The sequence below is a fragment of the Columba livia genome, chromosome 5 (assembly GCF_036013475.1).
Source record: "Columba livia isolate bColLiv1 breed racing homer chromosome 5, bColLiv1.pat.W.v2, whole genome shotgun sequence".
Lineage (NCBI taxonomy): Eukaryota > Metazoa > Chordata > Aves > Columbiformes > Columbidae > Columba > Columba livia.
Genome location: NC_088606.1, coordinates 41471828 through 41498539, shown reverse-complemented (window position 1 = coordinate 41498539; position 26712 = coordinate 41471828). Strand labels below are relative to the sequence as shown.

General features: G+C 40.6%; 1 protein-coding gene across 1 annotated transcript in view; it reads right to left on the bottom strand.

Annotated features, from left to right (window-relative positions):
• INO80 (INO80 complex ATPase subunit) overlaps positions 1-26015 on the bottom strand; it is a 68336-nt gene extending 42321 nt beyond the window's left edge. Inside the window, exons 1-15 of the mRNA XM_065064597.1 lie at positions 25786-26015; positions 16437-16622; positions 15402-15568; positions 15238-15305; positions 13628-13789; positions 11700-11820; positions 10226-10440; positions 9151-9204; positions 7381-7584; positions 5907-6102; positions 5648-5715; positions 5112-5321; positions 4485-4565; positions 3165-3260; positions 526-585 (exon numbers count right to left, since the gene is read on the bottom strand). Coding sequence (XP_064920669.1) covers positions 526-585; positions 3165-3260; positions 4485-4565; positions 5112-5321; positions 5648-5715; positions 5907-6102; positions 7381-7584; positions 9151-9204; positions 10226-10440; positions 11700-11820; positions 13628-13789; positions 15238-15305; positions 15402-15568; positions 16437-16579 — 1845 coding nt within the window. The 5' untranslated portion in view covers positions 16580-16622; positions 25786-26015. The remainder of the gene's footprint in view (positions 1-525; positions 586-3164; positions 3261-4484; positions 4566-5111; positions 5322-5647; positions 5716-5906; positions 6103-7380; positions 7585-9150; positions 9205-10225; positions 10441-11699; positions 11821-13627; positions 13790-15237; positions 15306-15401; positions 15569-16436; positions 16623-25785) is intronic.
• Positions 26016-26712: the final 697 nt, after the last annotated feature.

Below are 26712 nucleotides of genomic sequence, written 5' to 3'. Positions count from 1 at the left end.
ACTTCAGACGGTTTCATAATCTTTTCTCATTATTACTGCATTCTTCCCCAGCTGACTTTAATTACAGTATGGTTATTCAGCTGGTGGATCTGGACTTCAGCCCATTAGTCCCTGAACAATTTCAGATGCTTCTTAATGTGCCAGACAAGATCCAGGCACTGAACCCAACAAAATGCTGTTGTTAAATTGGGAACAATCTGACAGGCCTGCAGGGATGCTAGGCTTAGGCATCCTGAGTTATGTTACTCAAACAGAATAAACAGTCCTTGATGCTGAAACTTCCCACTTTATTTACAGATCTCCAGTTTCTTCAACTGAACCCCATAATGCCGTGACTGCACTGTACTGTATTGCTCTCCAGCACAAGAGAAGCCTTTTGTTTCATTATGCTAACGAAAATGCTACTACATTGACAAAGAAACAGGACTCTGTATTCACACATAGTTCAGCTTGGTGGGGTGCAGCAACAGTTTCTGGTTTACAAATAACAAATAAGGTTGAAGCACATGGGCACGCTGGCATTACCTGACTCCAGAACTTCCTGATCACCTTTCTGTCATGGGGATTTCCCCAATAAGGTAGCACCTGGAACAGCACAAAAGCAGAAAAGCTTTTGAAGAAAAAAAGTACATATGTGCTCTAGAATTTTATACTATGCATTCTACAAAATGAGAAAGACAGACCTCTTTCTCCAAAACAACAAAAAGGGAAATTATGTTTCTTAACACAGAGAAAAATTAGAAAGCCCTTAAAAATACTTCAGAGTACTCCAGGCAAAGGTATCAAGCAAATTATGCCTAGTACAACGACTAGATCAAACCATGCTGAGGATCTCAAAAAGCCCAGTAGCACATTAGACCTAGGCACGTTTTTCTAAAAATTAAAAATGATACTTCGCTTACAGCAGAAAGAGGTCTGCCCTCAACTGCCAAAGTTAACCCTACAGGCCTAGTGGGCTCATTCTCCTGTTTAATCTTCCCTGTTGTCCAGTTGTTCTTTTTCTATTTCAGAACTATCCCCCCAAATTGTAGATGAAGTTAAAACATCTGGTCTGGCCATACTTAATACAAGAATTTTAAAAAGTAAGCACTACTATCAGAGAAATCCATGAATCCATTTACAGCTCAGTATTTCATAGGTCCCATTACTCAGAACAGATCTTTGCAGCGCAGCAAAACCAGAGTTACTGGTTAATAATATTGTACTGCCATCTTCTGACCGGTGAAAGGACTACACTGAGACTGAAACTGAGAAACCTGGTTTCTGAGGGTGTTAAAGGTCTTAAACATCTCCATCCTTCAACAGACAAGCTCCAAATTTTAAAGTGCCTTTCGCTGAATACTCTTCCAATTGTTTTGAATCAAGGTTGGAAGTTAAAAAACATCAGACTAACCAAAAAGTGATTTGCCTTTTAGTTTACATATTCTGCCATGGACCTGCAGAAATTAATTCACCGTGATTTACTACAGGCAGAATTCACCACACACTTCTGTATTATTAGAAGCAGGAACAAAACTGGTTGAAAAAGACTGATCGAAGTCATAAACATGTAACAATCACTGGTTTAGAAAACTTATTTTTAAAACACGTTGCCCTGTGGACAAGCTATATAAAATGACAGAAACAGTTTTGTTTTTTTTTTTAATCAAAAAAGGGTAAATATATTTTCATAAGCATCCTGACTGCATTTTTGAAATGTGTGCTGCATATCATTCATGAGAAGCAGCATGAACAGTTGCTCGTCTCTTCTATACAATGAACTGATTAAAGGAAATGGGAGAAATTAAGTAGGTCAAATGACCAACTGCTTTAAAGTTTTCTACACCAGGGTTTTTAGTCAGGGTCCCTCTATTGTTTTGGGTTATGCAAATATATACAAGGGTTATTTTTTATTTTTGTTTCTTTGTTTGTGGAAGCAACTCCTCATTAACTTAAGCATTTCTATTTCTTCATCAGTAACCCCAGTTTATACCAAAATATAAGCCACTTGAATGATCCAGTATTAAACTATATTCCAACAAAACTTCTCCTCAAACTATACAACACCATAACCAACATATGGTCTCATCAAGAACCTGCAGAGCAAGTTATACGATACCAGGTAAGTCCTTTAATACTGCCCTACCCCAGATCAAGAAATCAAATACTGCTTACAGTAACACTTCCAAGTCTTTTATTTCATCTATTAAGTAGCCAAGACATTAAAACAATTAGCCTGGATGTTACTGGTATACTTGTTATTTATAACGAGGTGTCTTTTACTGTTCTTACATGTTCTCTATAAAAAATAAAAGCAGATGTTTAAAAAAAAAAGCTGATTAAGACCTCTCCACATGAAAGGTTTACTGTGTTAACAACTCAAATATTTAAACTATAATCTATTCTTCTTTGCAGATGTAACTGCAAGCTTCTGACACTTTTATCTATCTTTAATTCTAAAATTTCAGCACTGTTTCAGCAGTACAAGTTCTTTTCAAATCTTCCTTTGCAACTCTCCAATGTTTTCCACTAGGGAACAGATAAGCACCTTGTTTTTCAGTAACTGATCATTCCTTGCTTCTACCTTACTGTGTTTTCACATCCACAATATACCCAAAGAACTTAATTCTTATAATCTTTTTGTTCTTATCTATTTGTGCTTAATTTCTCTCCTTTTTCTTGATTACTAGTTGTATGTCTATGGTTCTCCTATTTTTTTCTGTAGTAACAACTGAATTCTCCCTCCCTCTAATCTGTTTAGAGTTGTTTTGTTCACATACAATATTTTACCCAAATTCATATGAATGACTGAAAACACTTCTCTGACCTTAGAGACAGTATGTAAGAGTGAAATATTGTTCCTGTATCTGCTGGTAGGCCTACGCATATTAGAACTAAACCTCCACTCCCTGCCCCGCTTCAATTCCTCACTGAAAAGGTGTCCTTAAGCTGCTGCAAAAGTAACATCATATGATTAAAATAAGAGCATTTTAAACACTAGATAATTGAATGCTCCAGAAAAAAAAACAAACAGGATGCTAGAAAAAAAAATAAATCAGAATCAAGTCCATTACAGGGTTTCATATTCCAAGGTAATTAGGCATCCATATGTGACAAAGAATTCAGAAGAAAAAAGAGTTTGCTTTTGAGAAAAGAGAAAGAACTTTCTTGCACATGCTTATTACCTTAAATTTAGGTACAAATCTTGCAAACTCCTGGTGCCAGTTGTTAAGAGTAGAGGCAGGTGAAATTATTAAAAAAGGTCCCCAGATGTTCTCTCTCTGGAATATACACATCAAGGACAAAAAAAAAAAGAAAAAAGAAAAAAAGGGACACAGAGACAGTTTGATACAGCTTCACAACTAGTAAATGACAGTGACTACATTAAGAGAAGGAACTATATGCAACAAAACAAAACTTCCTTCCAGCACAGCAGGGTGATAAACAGAGCAGATCTAATGTTTACCTAAGCCTTTAGTTTGTAACAGCAAACCAGAACCACCAAAAACATTTCCATCTGGCTCACTCCTCTGTTTCTGAAAGTTGCCACCTTCACGCTACTAACAGTCCCTGTCATTTTGGGTAGGAAAACTTCAGGTGTCATTGGCAAGCTTTGCTCCACTACGTCACATCAGAATGCCCTCTGGTGAGTAACAGAGTTGTGCCATTAGGATACTGGTAGTTAAAAGCTGGCCCACTGAGGGAGAGCCAGAAGAAGTAAAATCCCTGCATAGGCTTTCAAAAATCCCCAGTTGAAGTGCAATGGGGAGACAAGCCAATCTGTTCTCCCTTCCATACAGACGAGCTCGAGAGCCTTTGGCTCTGCACACCCATCCACTATTGGGGCTGACAGTGCCAGCAAACCGGTATCAAAAGGAACACAAACAAATGCACATAATTGTCATTTGGTCACTAGTGCAGCCAGTTCTGCTCTCAGTATCACTTGTTGGTATCTCCTACTTAAGGAAAGTGACTCGATGCCAATCAAGATTTTTTTTTAAATTAAGGTATCTATTTCTGCATAAAGAAGTAAGCTCCCATCGCTTTTTCTGTTTTGTTTGTCTGCCCTGGCACAGAAGAATAACTGTGCTTCCTGAAAAAAAACCCCACAAATATGGGAATCCACACTGATTGCCATGAAGCTCAGAATTTGGTCTTCATTTCTACATGTTTCTCTGATTTGTAGAAGTCAGTGAACCATGAAGTCAACAACTTATTCTGTTATCAGACTTTTACATTAAGAGCAAGTGAAGATACTACTCTGTGAATAAAATAAGTATATATATATATATATAAATAAAAATGGAATCTTCAATCTACATACACACACCTATCGACATACACAAACCATTTCAGAGGTGTAGCATTAAAACAATGGGAAATGCCATAGCTAAAATGCCTTGTAAGACATTTAAGCTTTCTAATCTAGAATTTATTTCAAACATGTGAGAAGTGTGCATCTGCTATCAAACACACCGACCAGAAATAAGCTATAATCCACCCACCTCAGCCAGATGTGCAAGGAGAGCAATGCTCTGCACTGTTTTACCCAGACCCATTTCATCTGCCAGGATTCCATTGATGCCCTGCAAAAGATCCATAAATGAACACCTTTACCTTACTACTTTTTATCCACACAGGACTAGCAGCACAATTGCAACTGAATTTAGGGGGACCTGCCCCAGTGTAAAAACTCTGAAACAACTTGGTGTTTCCTACATCTTCTACTAAGAGACAAGTTATCTCAACTGCACTCGGGCTGATTTTTTTTCTCAGCCCATCTGCACTTTGCTATCACAACCCCAGCTGGGTTTGCGCACCAGGTCGAGGCTGCCTCCAGTTTACCAAGCCTGAAACAGTACGCGGTTCCGAGCAGTGTAAGTTTTCTCAGTGTGTAATCTAAGTGATAAACAGCTGTATAAACATCCACATGAAGAATCCTGATCTTAATGTCCCATTCAAAGTTCTTATTTCCTTAATAATCAAGAATACTGATAGGTGGCCTACATGATCGCTTCCTTTCTTTTAAAGACTTTACAGATTTAGTATACACAATCTACTTTTAAAAACATTAAATGTCTTTAACCAATTTTACTCTAGAAGTCTTAAAAACTAAACAGTAACTAAGATACCTGCTCATATAGGTTGGCCAGCCAATTCATGCCTTTCAGTTGGTAACCTTTCAGTTTTCCATTGAAAATAGTAGGCTGTGGAATATCTTCTCCTGCCCGGATAGATGGGTTTGCTAAACTGTAGCTCTCTCCAAAGCCAGTACCGGATTTGTTAGCAGCCCGCAGAGCAGCTGCCCGACTCTCCTTTGCATCTTCATCAAACGATCTCGTCTAAACAGGAAGAGGAAAGTATGCGTAAGATGATGAACATATTAATTTACAAAGAAACTATATAGTAAAAGGTTTTTCACTTCACATTGAGACACAGGATGTCTGCCAGAAACTAACAGAAAATATGCCTGTTGCTATAGCCCAAATCTTTATAAGGTCCTTTTCTGCCTAATTACCACAGAAAGTGGCAATGGGATTAGATTCAAATACTGCACTCAGCATTAAACAACCCTACTTGACTTGGCTGCTGTGAAAGATCCTGGTTCTGTGGCCTCTACCTATTACTCTGCTTTCTCTTCTACTTTATGGATCCAAAAAATACATACCCGGGCCTGATGAATCTGGTAAGCATCCTCGGCATTCTTCAGAGCTTGGGCCTTGTAATAGTTACTATCTGAAAACGACATCTCCACGTTAGAGCTCTGCAGCAGTAATCACCCAAATTAACACACAGATAAATACCAGTAATCGTAGCAGTTTCTTAAACAGAAGGATTTTGTGTTTGAAACTGTAAGTTTCACACGATAACGTGTGGAGTACAGTAAATTTCAGAGTGCACAGAAGGACTGTAGATCAATCACCTACCATAATCTTCTTGGGTGATGTTGACCACTACTCCTCCACCAATATCAATCTGCCTTTGGGTAGAGCTGTCTTCCAGTTTGCGTAGGATTTCCTCCTGTATTCCATCATGTCCAATATCTCGTTTACGACTCATAAAATGGGCATATAATTCAGTTTGTGTGATCAGGAAGTTAAGTTTTCGCTGCTGTCTCTTAGCCTAAGAAAAGAGCATTTACAAAAAATGGATGAAGGGAAAAAAAAGGACAAAGGTTTAATGATTAAAATATTAATATAATTAAAGGAAAAGAAATAATTTAATAAGATATCAGCAACCAATCTATCTAGATGATATTATGTACATCACAGTGATAGCAAAATGCTAGACTACTATTTGCATATAAGAATATTGACCAGCACCATAAACATCTATATTAAAATATAAAATTGTTGTAAAGTTCTTTCAAATTCAGTAATCAAGGCAAAGAACACCATAATCTAATAAAAGAAAGTTTATGAATTTTGTTTACACTTAAGAATTAAGAGACTGCAAAAATAAACAGGATTTTAAAAGAACTGAACAGCAAAAAAACCCTCTCATAGCAACCGAACTCCAACATTCTCTTACTTACTAGTAAAAAGAATTATGGTAAAATACATGAAATAGATCACTAGGTAATACAGTTGAGATACTGTAACTGTTTGGGGTTCAGCAAGATGTTGCAGAAACTCTTCATTCTTAGGTTCTGGTTAAAAATGCTACAGTTAGAAGTTGTCTATTAATCTAAGCTGAAACCTTCACAAAATGCTTATGAATTTCAAAAATTAGAGAAACACATTAAATAAAGCACAATTTGAGCCTAAAACTAAACATCAGGTATCCTAAAGATTCAACCTTAGCTATTTACGACACTTGTAAGGTAATAACCATAAATCCACTAGAGAGCTTTGACAAGGAAGCTGCTTCTTAAATTCAACCCCTGTTCCACTGTAAGGGAGTCCATGAAGCTGTCACTTGGCCAACAAAAAAGCTATCACAGAAAAATTCTGTGCCTCATACATAAATTACAGTATCAGTTCACAGTGAGGGAAAAAAGCCAACCAACCAACCAACAGGAAAAAAAAGACACAAAAACTCAATGTGAATGGAAAGGCAGCTTGCTTTCTGGACCCAGAACGATGTACAAGCCATCACAAAAGGTCCTTACCAACATTGAGTTAGGTATGTCTGTGAGACACATGCTGCTTGTTCCACCTCTTCCTCCATTTCACTCACTTGTAAAGAATTTATGCAGTTCAAAAGCTTTTTTTATCACCTCTAGCTAACATTAGAAGGATTATGTAAAGAGTTCGAAGACAGCAAAAGAAATGCATGGAATACTGCTGAAACAGAACAAATAACTGAATTTCATAGCCTGGATTTAGAAGCTCAAATTATCCAGTCCCTTCTGTGTCTCCTCAACAGATTAATTATCAGCAATCTGTATTTTAGCTGTACCTCTCTCATCTCCTCATCCAGCTTGCGTTGCTCCAGAGCCTCTTTCTCAGCTCGTTTACGATGTTCTTTTTCTACCTTTTCGTATTTTTTCCAATAGAGAAGCATCTCCTTGGTAAGGCGACGTGCCCGTGGTAGAGTTTCCTTACAGTTTTTCTGGGCCTGCAGAGCAGCTCGACGTACCTCCCTCATGCACTGATGGGCAAGCTAGAGAGCAATAAGGTTTTGGAAACTGTGGTAAAATGCGCAGATTTTAAAGAAAGCTGGTAATAAACACCACCAAATTTAATTATAACCAAGTGTGAACCTTCAGAAGATAAAAAACTATGATACTTTACTTAGTAGTAATGCTTTTGAAACAGCATGAGAGAATGTGAACTTCCAAAAACCTCCTGAGATGGTGGAGAATTCAAAACCTGAGGACAGTTTCAGCATGGCAAGGTACTTAAAGGACTGAGCCACTAGGTAGGTGCCTGAAAGGAGCTCAAGGCCCACCTGCAACTCTGACTCACCTATTCTACACACTTTTCTGTGGTTCTTTTCTGTTCTAACAAGGCTGCTCCAACAGCAGCGTTGGTGGAACACAATCCCATCCACATGTTAATATACTAAAAGGTTGGGGGAGTATCCTACAATTCTCCTACCATCTCATGAAGAAGCATAATACATTGTATTTTTTCGTTCTAGTATAAATAAATTAATGCCATTGTCATAATGGTCAAAATTGCTGGGTCTGATGTTTGTGACAGGCTTTTTTTCCTCCAATAAAATTTGCACATCAACAATTCTAACACGTTTCAAATGATCAAACAAAAGGAAAACAAAGAAACAAAAGCAGACTTCCAAACTCTCTAAGTCTGCTGCATCACTCACTTGCTAAAATGCAATCTGTCGTACCTACAAATGCAATAGTTGCAGGGTATTTGCCCAGACACCACAGAGAAAACCACTCTCTGCTAGCTAAGGAAGACCATAGGCGAGAATGTAACTACAGCAAAGTTTCTTAAATACATACGTGCAGGTCCTGATTTCCACATCCCTTACACAGAAAACACTCCCTTTCTTGATAATGTATGCACAGAATGGAAAATTTCCTACGTTGTCTTCTCTGTGATGACTCTCAGCCATACACTTGATTACCTTTTTAATTAGCCATACAAATGAATCAGACAGTTGAGTGTAACACTTGAATAATGCTCAGAAAGGCATTACCAAGTGTTTCTAAGGTAAAGCATTCCAGGTATAAACAATGACACTTCTCTGAGAAGATGAGGAGATAAATTCCTTTTGCAATCACTTAACGCAGAAGACTGTTCTATTTTCAACCTCAGCACCTATGTATATTTATGTAAATTAATCCATTTAATATTCCTGAGCCCCTTTGATTTAAACAAGAATGCTTACATGAGCAAATTCTAGCTAACAGATAGTTGGGCAGTTCAAAAGCTGAAGTGTACTGAAGTCATTCATGTATTGTATCAAAAATCAGTAAATTAAAAATGTAAAATTAAATCTTATGAAAGCCAGAAAGATCTCATGAAAGAAATTAATGTTGCTCGTTTCATGTCTTGCTTATGATACATGCCAAAATGATACATCTAAAAAATGAAGTGCCTTATATCAAATCACAAATTACTTACAAAATTCAGTGCTTTCTCTTGTACTACCCTGCTAGTATAGCCAGTTTTGTAAGAGGCAGATGAAACATAATGAGGTTACAGTTGGGTTATTAAATCTAGTACAAGTAACAGTACAAAGCTAAACACCACTTACCTTTTTACTGTTGGTGAGGAAAAGGTTGCGGGCCGAGGCTTTCTGTTTGTATGCCTATAAAAGAATACCATACTAAAATCAGGTAAAGGATAATTGCTTTACAGTATTTTAAAAGATCACTATTGAGTCTTCAGCAGATCCACATGCCAACTTCAGACATGCACACTGTTGAATAATTGGGTACAGCTACTGTAAATATTTTTTGTTTTGACTGAAACAGCTTTTCATCCTTAGTTACTGAAGGCATACCTAAATGTATTCCAACTCCTGAAGGAAGCATGTAAAACACCTTTTTCAGGATTGTTTTTTAATTGCTACTATTACAAAGCAGGGTTCTCCTTCTGTTATCACTGAAGTAAACAACAAAAATTTCCATTGTTTCCCAAAGATGGTAAGAATTAATGTAGATCCTGTTTGTCATGTGAGCAAAATCAGTCTTTTGAAAAAATGAGATCTATCATACTGCATATATCCTTTGCCTAGCTTCTAAGTTCATAAAGAATTATACAGCCATCATTCATATTCAGCTTCCTAGAATTCAAAGTCTAACAGATGTGAACTCCGAAAAGCACGTTTTAAGGTCCCCTCTGATCACATCTCAGAAAATCCAGCTTTCTAATTCAATGTGCCTGAAGCTTATCCTGTAAACAGTACAAACACTTTTCCCTAGACTGTTTCTGAAATAAGTTTCCAAAACCATGCACGCTACAATGACTAAAACACTCCTTTCCTGAACTTTAGGTAAAACCTAGATATCGGTTTGCGCTACATTGCTATCCTGCGGCTGAGCAGGAGCAGCTGCTGGAGTTTACTGTACTATTCCTAGAAAGGGGGTGGGCAGCCAAATAAAAGCAGAGGCAAAGCAGCGCAAGGTCCACTTAGGTACCACTGGTGATAAGAAATTCAAACTACACTTTGCTTAGAGATTGCAGAACATCAGTTTGGCCACTAGTGACCACCAGAAAAATCAGGTCTTACTTCACTCTGTATTTCCAAGTGTCAACTCCCCACTACGTTAATTATCTGTTTCACTTTCTTGCCATCACCACTGACCTACTGCCATTAGCCAGCTCACCTTTGGCAGCTCCTTTTTAACGATGCTAAGCCACACTTTCCGCCGACGCGCGTTAAGTTGCTCAACAGTCATATGCTTTTTCTTGGACCCAGGTGGTGGCGTATCATGAGAAAACTTGGCAAAAACTTTGGTCTGGTGATGGTGGCGTCGTGGTGACTCCTCTGAGGAGAGTTCTTCATCCCGTCTCCTCTTTTTCTTTACTTTTTTCAACTTGCCTGCATGGGAACAATGATCACAAAAATCCATTTTTGGGATACATGTTATCAGGTATCTCTCCTGAGTAAACTATCCTAGTCAATTTATATGCAGAACCAACAAAAAGTCAAATGTATCTATGTTTGTAAATTCTGGTAACATCCATTTATCATGTTAAGAGATTTCCTCATTAGTTTACAGCGCAAAGATTTTTCCTGTTTAATAAATGGAGTGGTGAAACACAGCTTTTCTCCCCACGGAAGCATACCGTAGGAGTTAAAATGTCTGGGGCCTGGTACAATGTGTCTTAGTTTGTGGTAAAATTCTACTTAAAGACATGTAAAGGTAACAACATTAGCATTTGGTAGGATAATCTTAAATCGATCCTCTCAGTAGCTGAAAGAGATCGGCATGTTATCATGTATTAGAGATACTAGCTTTCAGAGGAAATTGATTTGGGTATTGGATATTAAAAATATTCTTCCTGAGTATGCAAAATCATGGATGCTGCAAGATTAGTAGAGGAAAAAATATGTATTTAAAGGAACTTGCAGAAAGATAGGAAGGAAGGATGCCCAAAATAGCCCCCTTAAAACAGCTCAAATCGAAGTACTTGCACTAGAGCAAATTCACCTTCTACTGACAGTTCAGAGCCTTCTCTTCCTGCTTCCTTACAGCTTTACAGCTGCTGCCAGCTCAAGTGAGAAAGGAAACTGTACTTCCTGGCAAATGTGTATCTGAGAAACTGCAGCTGAGAGGTTACAGGAGTAATTCTACTTTAACTCACACTAAACATCAGTTCTGAGCTCGCTTCCTCTGATTTTCACAAAACACTCTCCCTATCATCTCTTGTTCATGGGAATTGCATATTCAGGAATAGCTGCATCAAGTACTGGATAAGTTCTTAAATTTTTCAAGGAACTATAGCATTTTCAAAAAGCTCTGAGTATGTAGACCACGATATGCAACAGTGTTTATGGATGTAAGTAATGAATAAAGCTATCAGGTTCTTACTGCATAACTCTCCCATTCTGGATTCAGAGGTCCACAAAGAAAATCTAAAGCCATGAACTCAGTTCACACTGCTTTTTATCACTCTAGCTTTTTAGAAGCCAGAGAGAAAGCACAGTATTTTCTGAAGATTTTCTTCTGGAACAGAACCAGATATTTCCAAGCAAAACCCAAAAGTTTTGAACATTTGTGCTTATTCAAAGGAAACAACGTAAGAAAAGAGTTTAATCACAGGAGCCATTTAAAAACATAAGATTAGTGACTTTACCTTTTAACTTTTTCTCTTCTTTAAACTTCTTTTTCTTGGGCCCTAGCAGGTGGCGCTGCTGCTCGTAGTAAGGGTCATGCGTAGACAGCAGCCCCGCGCTGTAGTACTGATACTGCTGCAACTGAAGTGGATGCAAATGAGCACAGGAGTGGGAAACAGATAGAGCACGCAACCTATTTCAGACCTCTATCATAAATATAAGACAACAGAAAACATGCCTTTCTGCATAGTCAGCATTATTATCAAGGGCTGTACAGTGTCCAAAGTGAAACCACTGCTCCAAAGGTGGACCCCAAGTTGTACACAGGGAACCAAACCCACCCAGTTAAGTGCGACAGAAGGAGGGGGAAGCGCAGCTCACGCTTTCAAAACACACCACTTTAGTTTTATTCCACACGGCTGCTGCCCAGCAAAGGCATCCCATTACATGGAGGGGTCCCATCACGGGCCCCTGATTTGTTTTGCTTACATTCCCAAATCACATACGTGTTCTACTTTATCATTGCAAGGGATGATAAGGTAAAGGTTTAGGTAAAAGGCATTTAAAAGATTTCCACAAGGAGAAACAAATTGAACATTCAGATTATCAAGTAAAAATAGAGCTGCCTCAGCATTTTTTTCAAATTATCAAAAAAGTCAGTCTATTCCAAGCATTATTCAACTAGAATATTGAAGAACTATACACAGGTTAGGCATAAACAGGAAAACGAAAGACAGTACAGGTCAGAAATTATTTTTTTAAAGCCTAACCATCCTATTAACTTAATAAAAGATTTCTGAAAGTTGAGAACATCCGCATAAACTTTTTTGGACAGACGTGTTTCCCTCCCTGCCCCTCCATCGGGTACTGTATCTGTACTGCTGATCTGACAATACCCTGGTTGCTTTCACTGGTATTATTTCTTACTAGGCTGGAAATAAGTATTTAAGTAAAATCTAACAGAAGGGATGACCTGTGTGAAAATTTGGTGTATGAATTTTTGTGTAGTTATGTAATATTTCAAGTAACTAACACAATCGGCATTTAAAACTTCACAAATAAACACAGGAAAGAGGTGGACAGAAGCAAGGACTTGGGTATTAAAGTTATTTTTTCACTCTGCTGGAGAAATTTCAGAAGAATATGAAATAAGTCAACAAGTTTTCACATCAGGCACATCATCTGATAGCAGAATAGGATGACTTCCTTCATCTGAGACCTACTTTCTAGTGCAACTCAAAACAGCAATGTAAATAATTTGTGCAAAAGTCCTTATAATTTGAAGAAATATATTACTAGTTCATAACAGTCATAAAACTTGGCCTGCTACTAAAAAAAAAGGTAGACTACTTTCTTCTAAGGAATAGAAAAAAAGAGAGTATGAGAAGAAAGTCTTAAAGAAAATACGGGTAAAAAAGCAAACGAGTAAACACCCCAAAATGACAAAACAAGGGAGAAAACTAGGAATTCCCTTTTAAAAGGTAAACATCACCTTACTACTTGCTCAGTGATGATACAAGAACACTGCTTTGGATTTAAATAGGCAACTTTAGTCTTGAGCAGCAGCTACTACCTGTATTATAATCTAACCCACAGCACCTCAGTTTTCATATATATTATCCAAGTCTTGCACTCTAGCACCCTGTATTTGCTGTAGTGAATAAAAGCTATATATACACATGTAACTGCACTAGCTACATAAATTATTGAGAGATTCTGAGCATCAGGCATTAACATCTTTTTAGTCTGTACATAATTAAATAACCCTTGTCTGAAACTGATGTTAGACTGTTCTAGTCTACCAAACCAGATATTTTCCAGTCCACAAAACACTATGTTTCTTTGGGTTTTAATTTTTTTTTTCCCAGAAAAATGGAAGAGAAGTTAAAGCAATGCAGCTAAAGGAAAGAATAAAAATCAAGGACATGTAAAAATTGGGGATTTTTACCTCTTTGTCTTTGCTATATTTACTTTGATGCAGTTTCTTGTATTTGTGTAATCGCAGCATATTGTGAAGTTCCTCCCTTGAAAGAGAAAATTCTTCTTCATCTTCTCCATCCTCATCACTTGGTGAATCTGTGTCACTGGAGTCATCACTCAGAAGGATACTCTAACAAGAATAAATGGAAACTAATTTAACAATCACAAGTTCCTGTACTGAATTGTTTATTTATACAAAGCACTCTGGAGCCTTTACCTAATAAAGGGCTACAGGCCTGGCCCAACAACAATACTGCGCATTTACAAAGTGTCTTCCATCTGAAACACCTCAAACGGAAAAGTTTTCAGAGGTACAGAACTGGGTAGCAGTGAATCCAATGCTCATTTTCCAATTTTGCGGGAGGTGGTTTTCTGTTAGTTCGGTGATAGGCAAGTCATTTTAGAATGCACTTTGCCTGTTTGTGGCCTCAGAAGGCTCTTTTCAGCAGTGAAGAAATCCAGGATACCAGTAGGGGCCTCTTGTGATCTATGGTTGCAGGCACTTTCCTACCCCGTTCCTGCTATTCTGTCACTTCCACCTGCATCAGCTGCAGCACATTCAGCCCTTGTCTGACCTCTCAACAACCCGCCTTTGCAAACTACAGAAGGCTACAGCACAATGAAAATGCAAAGACAGCATAAAGCCACCATTCCACTCTCTCCTTCCACCCTCATTTGGACCTTGTACTGAGTTCCTGTTAAAAACAAATTTTCAGCTGAGTCCCAAATGTCCATTTAATATCTTTCACAACAGCTCATTTGAATTTGGACAGTGTACTAAAATTATTTCAAGCTTCTCAATGTATACTCACTATGCAATTTAACTAAAATGCTGCTGCTCACCAAAACCAAAATGCCTACTGTCCATTTTGCTGCACAATTAAAATGAAAGCCTCAAATCTACAGAGACCATAATTTTATTTTGTTCTACCAAGGTCTCATACAATATTTATTGTCAACCATCACATACTCTTCTTTCCATTTCCAGGATGAGAAGCCTCTGTAGAATCTATTTTTTGCTTTGGTAAATGTTTTTTCTTAATGTAAAAAAACCCAACCAACCAACCAAAAAAAAACAACCAAAACCAACCAACCAACCAAATAGTGCAGCAAATAAGTAAATACAGAACAAGACTAAGACTAAATAATTCATTTGGAGCCCTCTTTTCAGCAATGCAAAATATTACCACATCTCTAGGCCATCTTATGTCTCTTTCTCAGTGTACAATTTTGCATCAATTAAATTGCATCACATGAATTAGGGCAGCTCTTAAAACACACTAGTCAACTTTCTGAGCTCTCAGTAGCATATGTAAAGTAAAATTAAAAGGACTACTGAGATGAGAACAAACTTACTGTAAACTTACTGTATTTGGAAATCATATTTGTGATAATTTGCGATAATGCTTTGACCAGTGTTCAACTTATTTTCTTGTTTCTGTCTGCTTGCTTACATGTTTCTACACCATGACCTATGCTGGATGACAAGATGGAACCAGTCACCACTGTCCACAGGGTGTGGACTGGAACTCTACTCACAGATTCCATAACAGCTGCATTTGTTCCCAACACTCTTACCTTCAGCCACTTTCTGCTTTTCTTCAGTTTGGAAAAGTTATACAGGCTCCCTTTTTCAGACTTTGGTTCTGTTTAGAGAAAAAATTAAAATAAATTTCTTAAGAAATAACCCTTTTCCCAGCTTATCGCAAAGAAAGCAGAGACTCAATCTAGAGCATGCCCACCTGGCTGCAGTACTCCGTTCAGGGAATGCGTGTTCAGCATCCCGGAATTCCCTGCTCCAGAAGACTCCCCAAGCAAAGAGTTTGGAGGCTCTTCCTTAACTTGCATCAGGGGATCCCCAGACTGAGGCAGCAAAGGATTGTCATCCAATCCATCTTCACTTTCATCGCTGCAAGAAGATCCGTAATATGATGACAATGACGGGAAAATATTCAAAAGAGATGCCCATGCAACATCCTTACATGTGGCCATTTGTCTTAAGGCCTGAGAATTGGAACAGCTTCAGATGTAATTTTACGTGTTAGAAATATTGCTGTTAATAGTTTCCCATTAATCCCTCAGCAGCAGTTAATCAGACCAGCCTGGCTGTGCTATCAACTTGCACCTTCAGTCTTTAAATGGGTATCTTAATTTGAGAAGCATGAATGAAGTAAGAAAACAATATCAAGTCAAACCAGAGCACAACATTGTCATCCCCAGCACTACTGTACCTGTAACAAATCTAAAGCTGTACTTTTTCTCTTTGTGTGGGTTTCAGTACATGCATTTAGGTATACCTGTTATCTATTACTCAGACAGTTATCAGTTCTGTAACACTACAATTCCAAAACACTGATGAAATTAAACGTAGTAAATTATTTTGGGACAGAAATGCATCTTGATGACTCACTTCTCATTGCTACAATCCACATACAAATTCTGCATCTGACAACAGTCTTTGTATTTCACTTACGGCTACAGGCCATCTCCCTGAGAAATCAACTTAGTGCTTGTTCAACCTACTTTTTGCAGACAAAGAAAGTTTTGGCCACTCGGCTACAAAAATGAGCTTTAAAACATCGTGCTAATTTGTACCTGGGCTGACAACACACTGAATTATCAGTGTGAGCTAAGAGAAGCACAGTACAAGCTCTCTAAAGGCGAAGAGTTTATAATGAACAAGCCGCTACTAAACCCATAATATGGTGTTGTCCAGAAACAATGTAATAGAAATGTTTGTCTTTCCTTGGTATTCCCAACAGAAAAGGTTTTGGTACCTGGATATACTCCTGTTAAAGATGGCAGAGGTCTGTCGTAAAAACTGATCCAGTCGCAGAGCTTTCTCCAGATATTGCAGATAAAGGGGTTTTGCCAGCTCTGAGCAGCTGCCATCCTCCCCAGCACCCAGCTCCGAGGCCATAGAACAAACTTCTCCTCATGCACAGGAGCCTCTGGACACACGGCTGTCAATGAGCAACAACAGGCACTGTCACCACCACCTCCTTGGAGAGGAAGGAATTGGGTGAGCAGGAGAATGTACTGCAGGGTACTCCAAACGCTCACATTTCACAGCACACACCACCAAGGTAGTTCTGGGCAAAAAGTTTAGGTGGCAGTTAATAGGTATATTAAACAAACAAACAAACAGAAACTCACACTGAACCTTCCACCACAATGTTACCATAGCCAAAAACCAGATTCTTAGTTTTCTGTTTGATGACGTCGTGGACACCATTTGAGAGCAGCCAGCGCTGCACTGACCTAGTGCGGTAGTCCAAGTGCTGACATAGAAATGCAAAGTACAATGAAGCCCGTCCTTGAACATCTAAAGTAAATTTTCATCACTATTAAAGATAACACGTTTAACTCTGCAGAGGACAGCTATTATTAAAGTTGAATTAAAGCAATTAAATTAATGCCAAGTTGAATCACATACATAAACTTACTCCAAAAAGGAGTAAGTATGGAAAACATTGTTCTTCTCTTGTTTTTATCATTCAGTTCACACAGAATACCTGTAAGACTTTTCCTTTAATGTCACTCTTACAGCACTAACAACATCGCTGGTACCTGTTGACAATCTACAAATACTTGACCAAAAACCCCTCCAAAGTAAAATTCAAGTGTTATCATTATTAAAGTAACACATAATTAGCAATTTACTACATACTTCTGTTTATTTACAAATGTATAACATACTATAGCTCTGTTTTTCCAACTAGTAAAAATAGTCTGATTTTCATTTATTTGTTCTCAGGATTTTAGATTCTCAAAAAAACACACCACCCCTGCAATATTTCCATCATACATACTTTAAAAACAAAGCTATACAAATATTTTATTGCTCTGTCAACTGCAGTTTTATTTTACTTCAGCTACAAAAGATGTCATAACAACTGTTACAGTAATAGCTCTGTCAACTGGAATTTTATTTTTCTTTTGCTACAAAAGATGTCATCATTGTTATAATAATAGAGAAAAAGATAATTTTAAATTATTTCCTAAGTCACAGTTCTTACCGTATAAATGAAAGTGCTGTCAATACCCTAAATATGATACCATTTACTAATAAATAAATGTCTTAAGCTCTTGCTTCTGGTAGAGTATAAAAATAAGACCAGTCAGCTTTTGAAAGACTTAGATTAATTGCTCTTCTGAAGGGTTTTTCTGGTTTCTGAACTTCTAAAAAATATTACAAAACCTGAAGCAAACTTCACAATTTCCTGCAAAACACCCTATGTTTGTTCAATTATTAAATTGTTAATGACTAAACTGTTTCAAGCTTACATAAGTGAAAACACAGATAGAGTATCTGGTCTTCAAATTATTCTCTCTTTGTGTATACAGTCCAAAAAAACAGCATCTCACTTTTTCCACATTTTTTATCCTCAAAAAATACAGAACAGATTCAGAACAACCAACATTACAAAAAAGCATGATGTGATTACCATCTTGATACTAATTGCTGTGTTTGAGCAAGAGCAAAATTTATTATTTCTTAATAAAAACCTAGACTTGATTTAACATCTTTACCCACAGAGAATACACAAGAGCATGCCAGAAATTGTTAGACAGTATAACAGCCCTAATTTTAAAATTATTTTTAGACTGAAGCCATCTAGGTTTAGCTTCCTATATGCTAGATCTTTGTACACCTGACAGCAACAGAATGAACAACCTCTGCTATCAAATACCCATTTCCAGCAGAGGATAACAGACAGACCAAAGCACCTGAAAGCTTTCCCTTTGGTAAGTGCATTACGATTCATGTCTTCCAAGAAACTTTCATCTACATATATCATATTCCTTAACAGTCATTTGGAAAAAACAAACAAACATACAAACACCCCCAAACAAACCCAAAACACACAAAAAAACCCCCCAACCAATCAAAACCCCAACCAAACTAAAATTAAAAACGGTCTTGCAAGAGACAAGGTCCTGAAGAAAGTAATGAGGTTAGAAAATGAGAGGAAATATGAAAGTTGTGTCTGATGGATTAAATCATTATGGGAGGGGATAGAAAAGGACATTAAGAAGATGAAAATGGTGTTCCTTCTCATCACCAATAAAAATGGTATCTATTATAGAAGCAAGATTCAATCCTTAGTATCACACCAGAAGAAGTACGGTGATCCCATTTATCACCCCATCACAAAATGTATCCGTCAACAAGAGCATGTGTTATGTGAACATGGCATTATTTTATCTTCCCAGGCAAAACATCATGTGCAACCACTGCTTAATGATTTTGCTCAGAACCAAAGGGCATCTTTCACCTGTCTGCTCTCTCCAGAAAACCTCCTTCCCAAAACTCAACATTTGGTAGCGCTGCCTGTGCTCAAGACATGTCAAGAAAGAAACATGCCCCACGTGGCATAAAGCACACAGGACTTTTCTTGGATTCACTGCCTCCAAATAAGCTACCAAACCCAATGGGCTCTTCTGCACTCCAGTGAGCACTGTCCTCAGAAAACCATACAAACTGAACAGCAAAATAAAGGGATAGATTTGATGATTTAACTGCAGGACGGCAAGCAGGCCAGAGGCAAACCAAACACAATCATATTCCTGATCTCAAATTAGTAAGTGGATGCTTTTCTGGCTGCCCAGACACCTGCCTACGTGCTGTTCTCAGCAGATGCCCCAGCTCGGATCGCTGTCCCTGCTCCGACCAGCACTGGTGCTCGCCCAGCTCCACACTCACGCTGCTCAGGAGATAACCCCGCAGAAGACTATTTCTTCATTTGTTAGATATAAATGACCCTATGAAAAGAAGACGCTATCAGATGCATTTAGTAATTAGCAAAATAAGATGTTTTCTCAGGAGCGGCTCACTGCTGCTGCACAGAGTTCCCAGGCAAATTTGAAAGTAATAACACCCTTCGTCTGCAATCGCTGCAGTAACTGCAGAGGTAGGTTTCATTCCATATTTTAACACATTAAATCCTTGTTGTGCACACTATGCCAAGCACGTGCTCACATCCGTACTTTTTTCAGATACCTATGTTCTTAAATATTACCTCCCAGATCAGGAAACCTTTTATTTCCGAATTTAAGTCCTCCCCGTGCTGACATAGTATAAGTACTCTGCATTTCACTTGTAGAAAGAGACATGTTTCTGCTTGTCTTCTAACTGTCCCAAGAAGCTCCTGTATGTCCAAAGTTAATTACTCTTGTCCTCAAAACAGTTACTTGCCTGTATCCCGGGTGGATATAGGACAGCTTAAAAATATTCTTCGATGTATTAATAATACCCAAACCAAATGTAATAAGTGCTAGGCAGGAATACTGAATAGAGAATAGCTCAGCCATTGAATACGGCCTCTCATTTATTTATATGCTAACAGTTGCACAGTACTTCTCTCTTGATCAAAGTAATAATATCGGAAGCTAATTGAGAGGTACTTCTTTATTCTCTGTGCTTTTGTTCCCACATAGATTTTAAGAAACAAAGATTTCCAATGGTAAGAATTGCCTGAATACTGAAGTGAGAAAAGACGGAAACAAACAAGTGAGAGTCACACTGCAGCCTGATCCCCTAAACCAGAACATCACCCAGACATTGCTTCAGTGGATTCACATGGTGGTGACACTCACTCAATTTCTCTTTGCCATTTTTGAAACAAAATATATCCTTTTGCCTTCTCAGTTTAAGGAAAATTACAGAAATACAGATTTTCGAAACATTTTCATGACTGATGGTAATATTTAAGTAAATACTCATATGTTACAGGTAGTAAAATGACTGGATGCTGCAGAGTAATCCTCTGCCATCACTGATAAACATCAATTTAATGTTAAGTTTCAGCCTCAAATTCAGTGGTTTTTTGCTTTCTCCCTTTACCTCCGCTATAGTTATAAAGGTTTAGAAAATCAGCATTTGGAAATAAATAGCTGCTGCACTGCCTGGCTGGCACTTGGAATCCTGTAACATTCTTACTCAATCAGAAGCCCACACTGAAACCATTTAATTGTATCATGTGGCCTTTTGAATCATTAAAATCACAAGTAAAACATCAGCAGGATCTGGGTTTAGTTATGTATTAGGTTGGTGCAAAAGGAACTGCGGTTTTTGCATTGCTGAAATTTGCTGTTTGGTATGGAACACATTCTTAAATAAATGTGGTTACGTTATACATCATTTTTATGGGCTTTTCTAGGTTTATTTTTTTTTGCTAATGCCTTATTACTTGATGTTTATTTTATATTTATTTTAGACTATCGAAATGATGTTAGACAAAAAGCAAATTTGAGCCGTTTTCTTATTCAGGTTCAAAATGGGTCATAAGGCAGCGGAGGCAACTCACAACATCAACAACTCATTTGGCCCAGGAACTGCAAACAAACATACAGTGCAGTGGTGGCTCAAGAAGCTTCACAAAGGACACAAGAGCCTCGCAGATGACAAGCGTGGTGTCCGTCCATCGGAAGGTGACAACGACCAACTGACAGCAATCATCCAAGCTGATCCTCTTACAGCTACACGACAAGTTGCTGAAGAACTCAAATGCTGACCGTTTTACAGTTGTTCGGCATTTGAAGCGAACGGGAAAGGTGAAAAAGCTCGGTGAGTGGGTGCCTCATGAGCTGACCGAAAATTTTTAAAAATCATTGTTTTGAAGCGTCACCTTCTCTTATTCTACACAACAACAAATCATTTCTCGATCAAATTGTGACGTGCGATTAAAAGTGGATTTTATACAACAACAGGTGATGTCCAGCTCTGGGGCTGGACCAGGAGGAACTTCCAAAGCACTTCCCAAAGCCAAACTTGCACCAAAAAAAGCCTTGGTCACTGTTTGGTGGTTTGGTGCTGGTCTGATCCACTGCTGCTTTCTGAATCCTGGCCAGACCACGACACCTGAGAAGGAAGCTCAGCAAATTGATGAGATGCACCGAAAACTGCGGTGCCTGCAGCTGGCATTGGTCAACAGAAAGAGCCCCATTCTTCTCTACAACAATGCCCCACCGCACATCATACGGCCAACGCTTCAAAAGTTGAACAAACTGGGCTACAAAGTTTTGCCTCATGCACTACATTCACCTGACCTCTTGCCAACCAACTACCACTTCTTCAAGCATGGATTTTTACGCTACAGGAATAAACGAACTTATTTCTTGCTGTCAAAAATGTGTTGACTGTAACGGTTCATACTTTGATTAATAAAGGTGTGTTTGAGGCTAATGATTTAAAATTCACGATCCAAAATCACAATTACTTTTGCACCAACCTAATATATACCAACTTCATAAAAATAATCTTCATAATCATACATATTAAGATTGAAATTCAGTTCTGAAGTACCCTGTTTTAAATCACGTTGCTTAGTTCAATGTTAACATAGGCGCGGGATTTCTTCACCCTGTTTTTTCAAGATTGCCCATTACAATGTCTAGTCAGTAAGTAAACACCCAGCATTGGAGAAGAATCTTCCAAGGAGATCCTCAGAGAGCTGAGTTATGTTCTAAAACAAGGTTTCCTAAGTCCTCTACCCCTTGACCCACACCAACCAAACAGGAAAACCACCACTCTCACAAAGCAGCGTTTAAACAAACATCCACTGGCTATTTCTGAATGAAATACAAGCTTTTGCTACGGATATTAATTTAAAGCAGGAGCCCCATAAGTGGCAAGTACACGGCTCAGCACTTGTGCCTAGCTGTGAGTTAGAAAGGCTGTTTGAAATAGTACTTTTTCCTCCTGGAGTCTCTTGTTTTCTTCTTTTTTTTTCTTTTCTCTTTTTCCTCCAGTTTGTGGCATCTCTTCACCTTCAGGTAGGGCCCAGAGGATTACTTTTTCTTCTCGTTATGCCTAGCACTCACTTGAAACATTATAGTAAATAATGATAACAACTAGACTCTTAGTTGAGGGCACATCCACAAACACAAGCTGCCATGGAGGCATAACGTGCAACACAGCACCTAATCCACAGCAGCCCTTCTTAGCCTATGGCAAACGCAAGGCAAATCAGGGAGGTAAAACTAATTGAAGCTGCCTGGCCTGCCACACACTAAGTGCGTGTACATGAAGCGCTGCCAGCCTGCAGGTGAGCACACTTATTAGTTCAAACACTTCCGTCTGCAAAAGCAGAGTTTCTTACCTCTCCTCCGTCCAACTGGAATAAACACACCAACAAAACATTCAAGTGGACAAAAAGCTGAAATCCCAGTCTGTGTACGGAAATATGCACCTATTGACAGTATTGAAAGATTGACCCATTAAGCAGGATTAAAAACTAGGAACAAGAATACAACCTTCTATGCTTAATTCCTTTACAATTTTAGTAGTTTTCTGGGTTTTTTCCACACACAGTCTTTTTGTGCTCTGCATTTTGACATCAACTTACTAAGACAGATTTTTCGAAATTGATATGAACACCTAAGATACTTTGTTTTCTTGAATAAATTTATAATTAAACCATACAACTCTCATCAGAATAGCAGAATACTTTAAGAATTTCCTGCAGTAACATCTCCAGAATAACTCCTGACACAAACATAGATATCCACACAGAAAATTGAGTCAAGATCTATATGAAAAACTTACATTACTACAGTAATATCACTTAGGTATATTTTTGTCAGATGTCTTTATAAGTGTAAAATCTCTACTACAGAAATTGTGGCGTCATAAAAAAAGCCTGAAAAGGTATTTTTCTTGGAGAATAACATATTCTTTTTCCTCCTCTCACATTTTAGCTCGCTTTGATAGAACTTACAGTTACACTGAGAACTATTTTCCAGAGTACACTATATGTCAGGTATTAAAGCAAAACAAACTCCATATAGTCTTTTATGGCAGTGTCTTAAATAGAACCTTGATACACAAGTGATTATTGCCTTAAAAAAAGCAGACAGGAGGTTATTTTGTATGAACCTAATGCCCTTAGTCTCCACTGAACTCAAGCTGAGTGAATAAGAGACACATACATACAACTGAAGTGTGAGTTCACACCATTTCAGTTTGAAATTACAAAAAAGCCGTTTTAACTAATTTTCTGAGTAATGAAATATAGTTAAAACTAGATACTGTCCTATATAAAGTACTTTACTTCACTGTTCTGCTTTTGTAGTAAGGTTTTATACTGTTCTCCAAGGAATGAGACAGCATTGCGTTCATCGCTGTTCCACCTTTTAATTGCTTTTAAACACAGAGAAGTGTCAGTGAGGCACAGGCTCTGAGCTTTCTAACTGCTGAAATAACAGTCACAAATAGGACCTAATTTATTATTATTATTAAAAACATTTAAAAAGCTATACAGCTCTATAAAATATTGTCAGAAGCATACACATAAGTGAAAGACGCAATACCTTAGAACACACTGAACACAAAAGTTGGCATGTCACAGCTCTGCTTCCACATTTAAACCAGCATGTCACAGCACCAACTCTTACCCTCACAATTGCCATTGCTTCGCTCCTCCTCCCTCTGCGTGCACGAAACACAAACTGCAGGGCTGGTGTCAGTGTGGTTTGGTTTTTACTCCCTCCACCCCAGACCACGAAAAGGGAACTACGTCCAAGAAAGCTCTAAGAGGATCTTTTTCATCTAAAACAATCCCTAGCATGTAATTCAGCTTGTCAAATATCATGCTTATTACAGAATTTACAGCATATTACGCTATACTCAAGTAGAAAAAAACTTGCTCATTTAAACAGTAAAGAAATAAAGTTGCATATAGGACTGCTCTGTAACAATATACAAGTGAGAGACGGACTAGAAGTCAATTACAGTGAATAACCTTGAACATTGGGAAAAGGTTCAAGCTACAGTCCTGTTTCTTATGCTCTTCCCTTACTGTCTTACCAACACGGTAAGACATACCAACACATGTCACGATGTACTCTTATACATACACATTAAAGGAATAACAACACAAATACATAATTCCTGATTAATGTAAGTTAAAAAAAAGAAGTGTTGGTCACATACAGGCATATCAGACATGCTGTACAAATCCATAAAGTATATTTCTTCATGTATGAGAAAAGTAAAATTCTAATAATGTATATAAGTACATTTCACTATAAAAAAAGGAACTTGACTTGCACCATTTTCTTCATGTGAAGAAGAAAATAATCTAAGGCTGAGAAGGAAACTTGCCACTCAAGATTAACTACAGGGTAACAAAAAGAATGCACAATAATAAATACTACTAATCACAGCAGAAATTTTATTAGGTTATGTGTTTGCAGCGAAACAGGGTTGGACTTTACACCACAGCTATAAGGAGGTTATTTCCTAGTGTTTGGGTTCACCACTGAACTGTGTTCTACGCACGCCTGGTAGGTACTTTCTATCACGAGAGGCGCCGGTTGGCACGAACACGTTCCTGCGGCCGCTGTTCGGACCGGGCCGGTTACACCCCGGGCGCTGCCGGGAAGCAGCTGGCGCTGGGAACTCCCCGAGTTTCACAGGGGGACGCCGCGCACACACCGCCCTTCCCGCGGCAGCCGGAGCGGCCACGGGCCGAGGGCCCCGCTCTGACACCCCCACAGCCCGGGGAGCCGGCGGGACCTGCCCCGTGGCGGGGCGGGCGGCGCCTGTGAACCCCGCGGCGCCGCTCCCCGGGGGCCGGCGAGCCCCAGCCCCGCGCTGCGCCGCCCGCCGGTCCCGCAGGCAGGGGCGCGCTCCCGCAGGCAGGGGCGCGCTCCCGCCGCCGCCCGCGCTGCCCGGGACGTGACGCGGCGCTGCCGGCGGCTCCTGCCCGGCCCGGCCCGGCCGCGCCACCGCCCTCGCCGCGCGGCGCCCCCTCCCCCCCGCGCACGCGCCACCGCCCCCCGTGCGCACGTGCGGCCGCAGGTGCACGGCGGCGCCCCCGCCCCCCCCCCCGGGCCCGCCGCCGCGCGCACCTCTCCCCTTCCCCCCCCGCCCCGCGCGTGTGGCGGGGCCCGGCGGCCGCTCCGCGCCGGGCGGGGGAGGGGCGGCTCCCGAGCCGGTATATCGGGGCGCATCCGGCGGGCAGGGCGGGGAAGGGGCCTGTCCCTTTAAGAAGAGGCCCGGCTGCTGCGGCCGCCGCTTAGCGGGGGGAGTGAAGCCGCGGCCTGCCCGGGCGGGACCCCGCTACGGCCTCTCGTAGCCCCGGCCCGGCGTGTCCTTGCTCGGTCACCGCGGTGGCTCACCTGGTAGCGGGCCCGGCTCCGGCCCGGTGGCCGCGGCGGCAGGGGGCTGGGGGTGTCTCCTGGGCTCGCTCCCCCGTTCGCTCCACCCGGCCTCTCGTCCCGCGTTGCCGGGGCTGGCGCTGCCTGTCTCCTGCCGCGGGGCGCTCTCGACTCCTGCCTCGCCAAGATGGCGCCCGCGCTGCTGCTGAGGAGGAGGCGGCGGCTGCTGGCGCTGGGACGGCGGCGGCGGCCACTTTCGCTCACTGAGAGGAGAGGAGCAGGGACACGGGGAGCCATGGCGGGGGGGAGGAGAGGCGCCATGGCCAGGCCTGAACAATCGAGCTCCGCATACCACCCCGCCACCCCGGTCCCGCGCCTCGGGCCCGCCGCCCCGCTGGCGTTCCCACGGCTGCCGTACGGCCCCCGCGCCCACACCGCGGCCACCGTCCGCACACGCAACGCTCGGGGGGCCCGCTCCCATCGATACGCTCCGGCGGCGGATTGGTAGAGTCTGGCAGTGACGGAAATTGCCGAAGGGACTCGGCCGAAGCGGCCGGGTGAGTTATCGAGTCTCGCGTGAGGCGGGGTGGGATCTCGCGATGCTTGCGCGGGGAGGCGGATGTGGACCGGAAGTGACGCACTCTCGCCCTTGAGCCGCCGGAAGGGCGGTGGGGCCTCTCACAGCCCCGGGGGACCCAGCAGCCGCCCGGGCCGGAGCGGAGCGGGGCGGGCAGGGACCCGGGACCGGGACCGGCCCCCGCGCCCGGCAGCGCGGCGAGACCTCCCTTCAAAACGGGCAGAAGCGAGCAGGAGGACGGCCGGCCCCGCCACTGACTGGAGCGCTGAGGTGCAGATGGCGCTGGGGCTGGGCGGCGTCACGGGTAACGGCAACGGGGGCACAACGCGGGGACTTGAAGGAGCTACGTGCGCTTTACCACATTCCCTCCG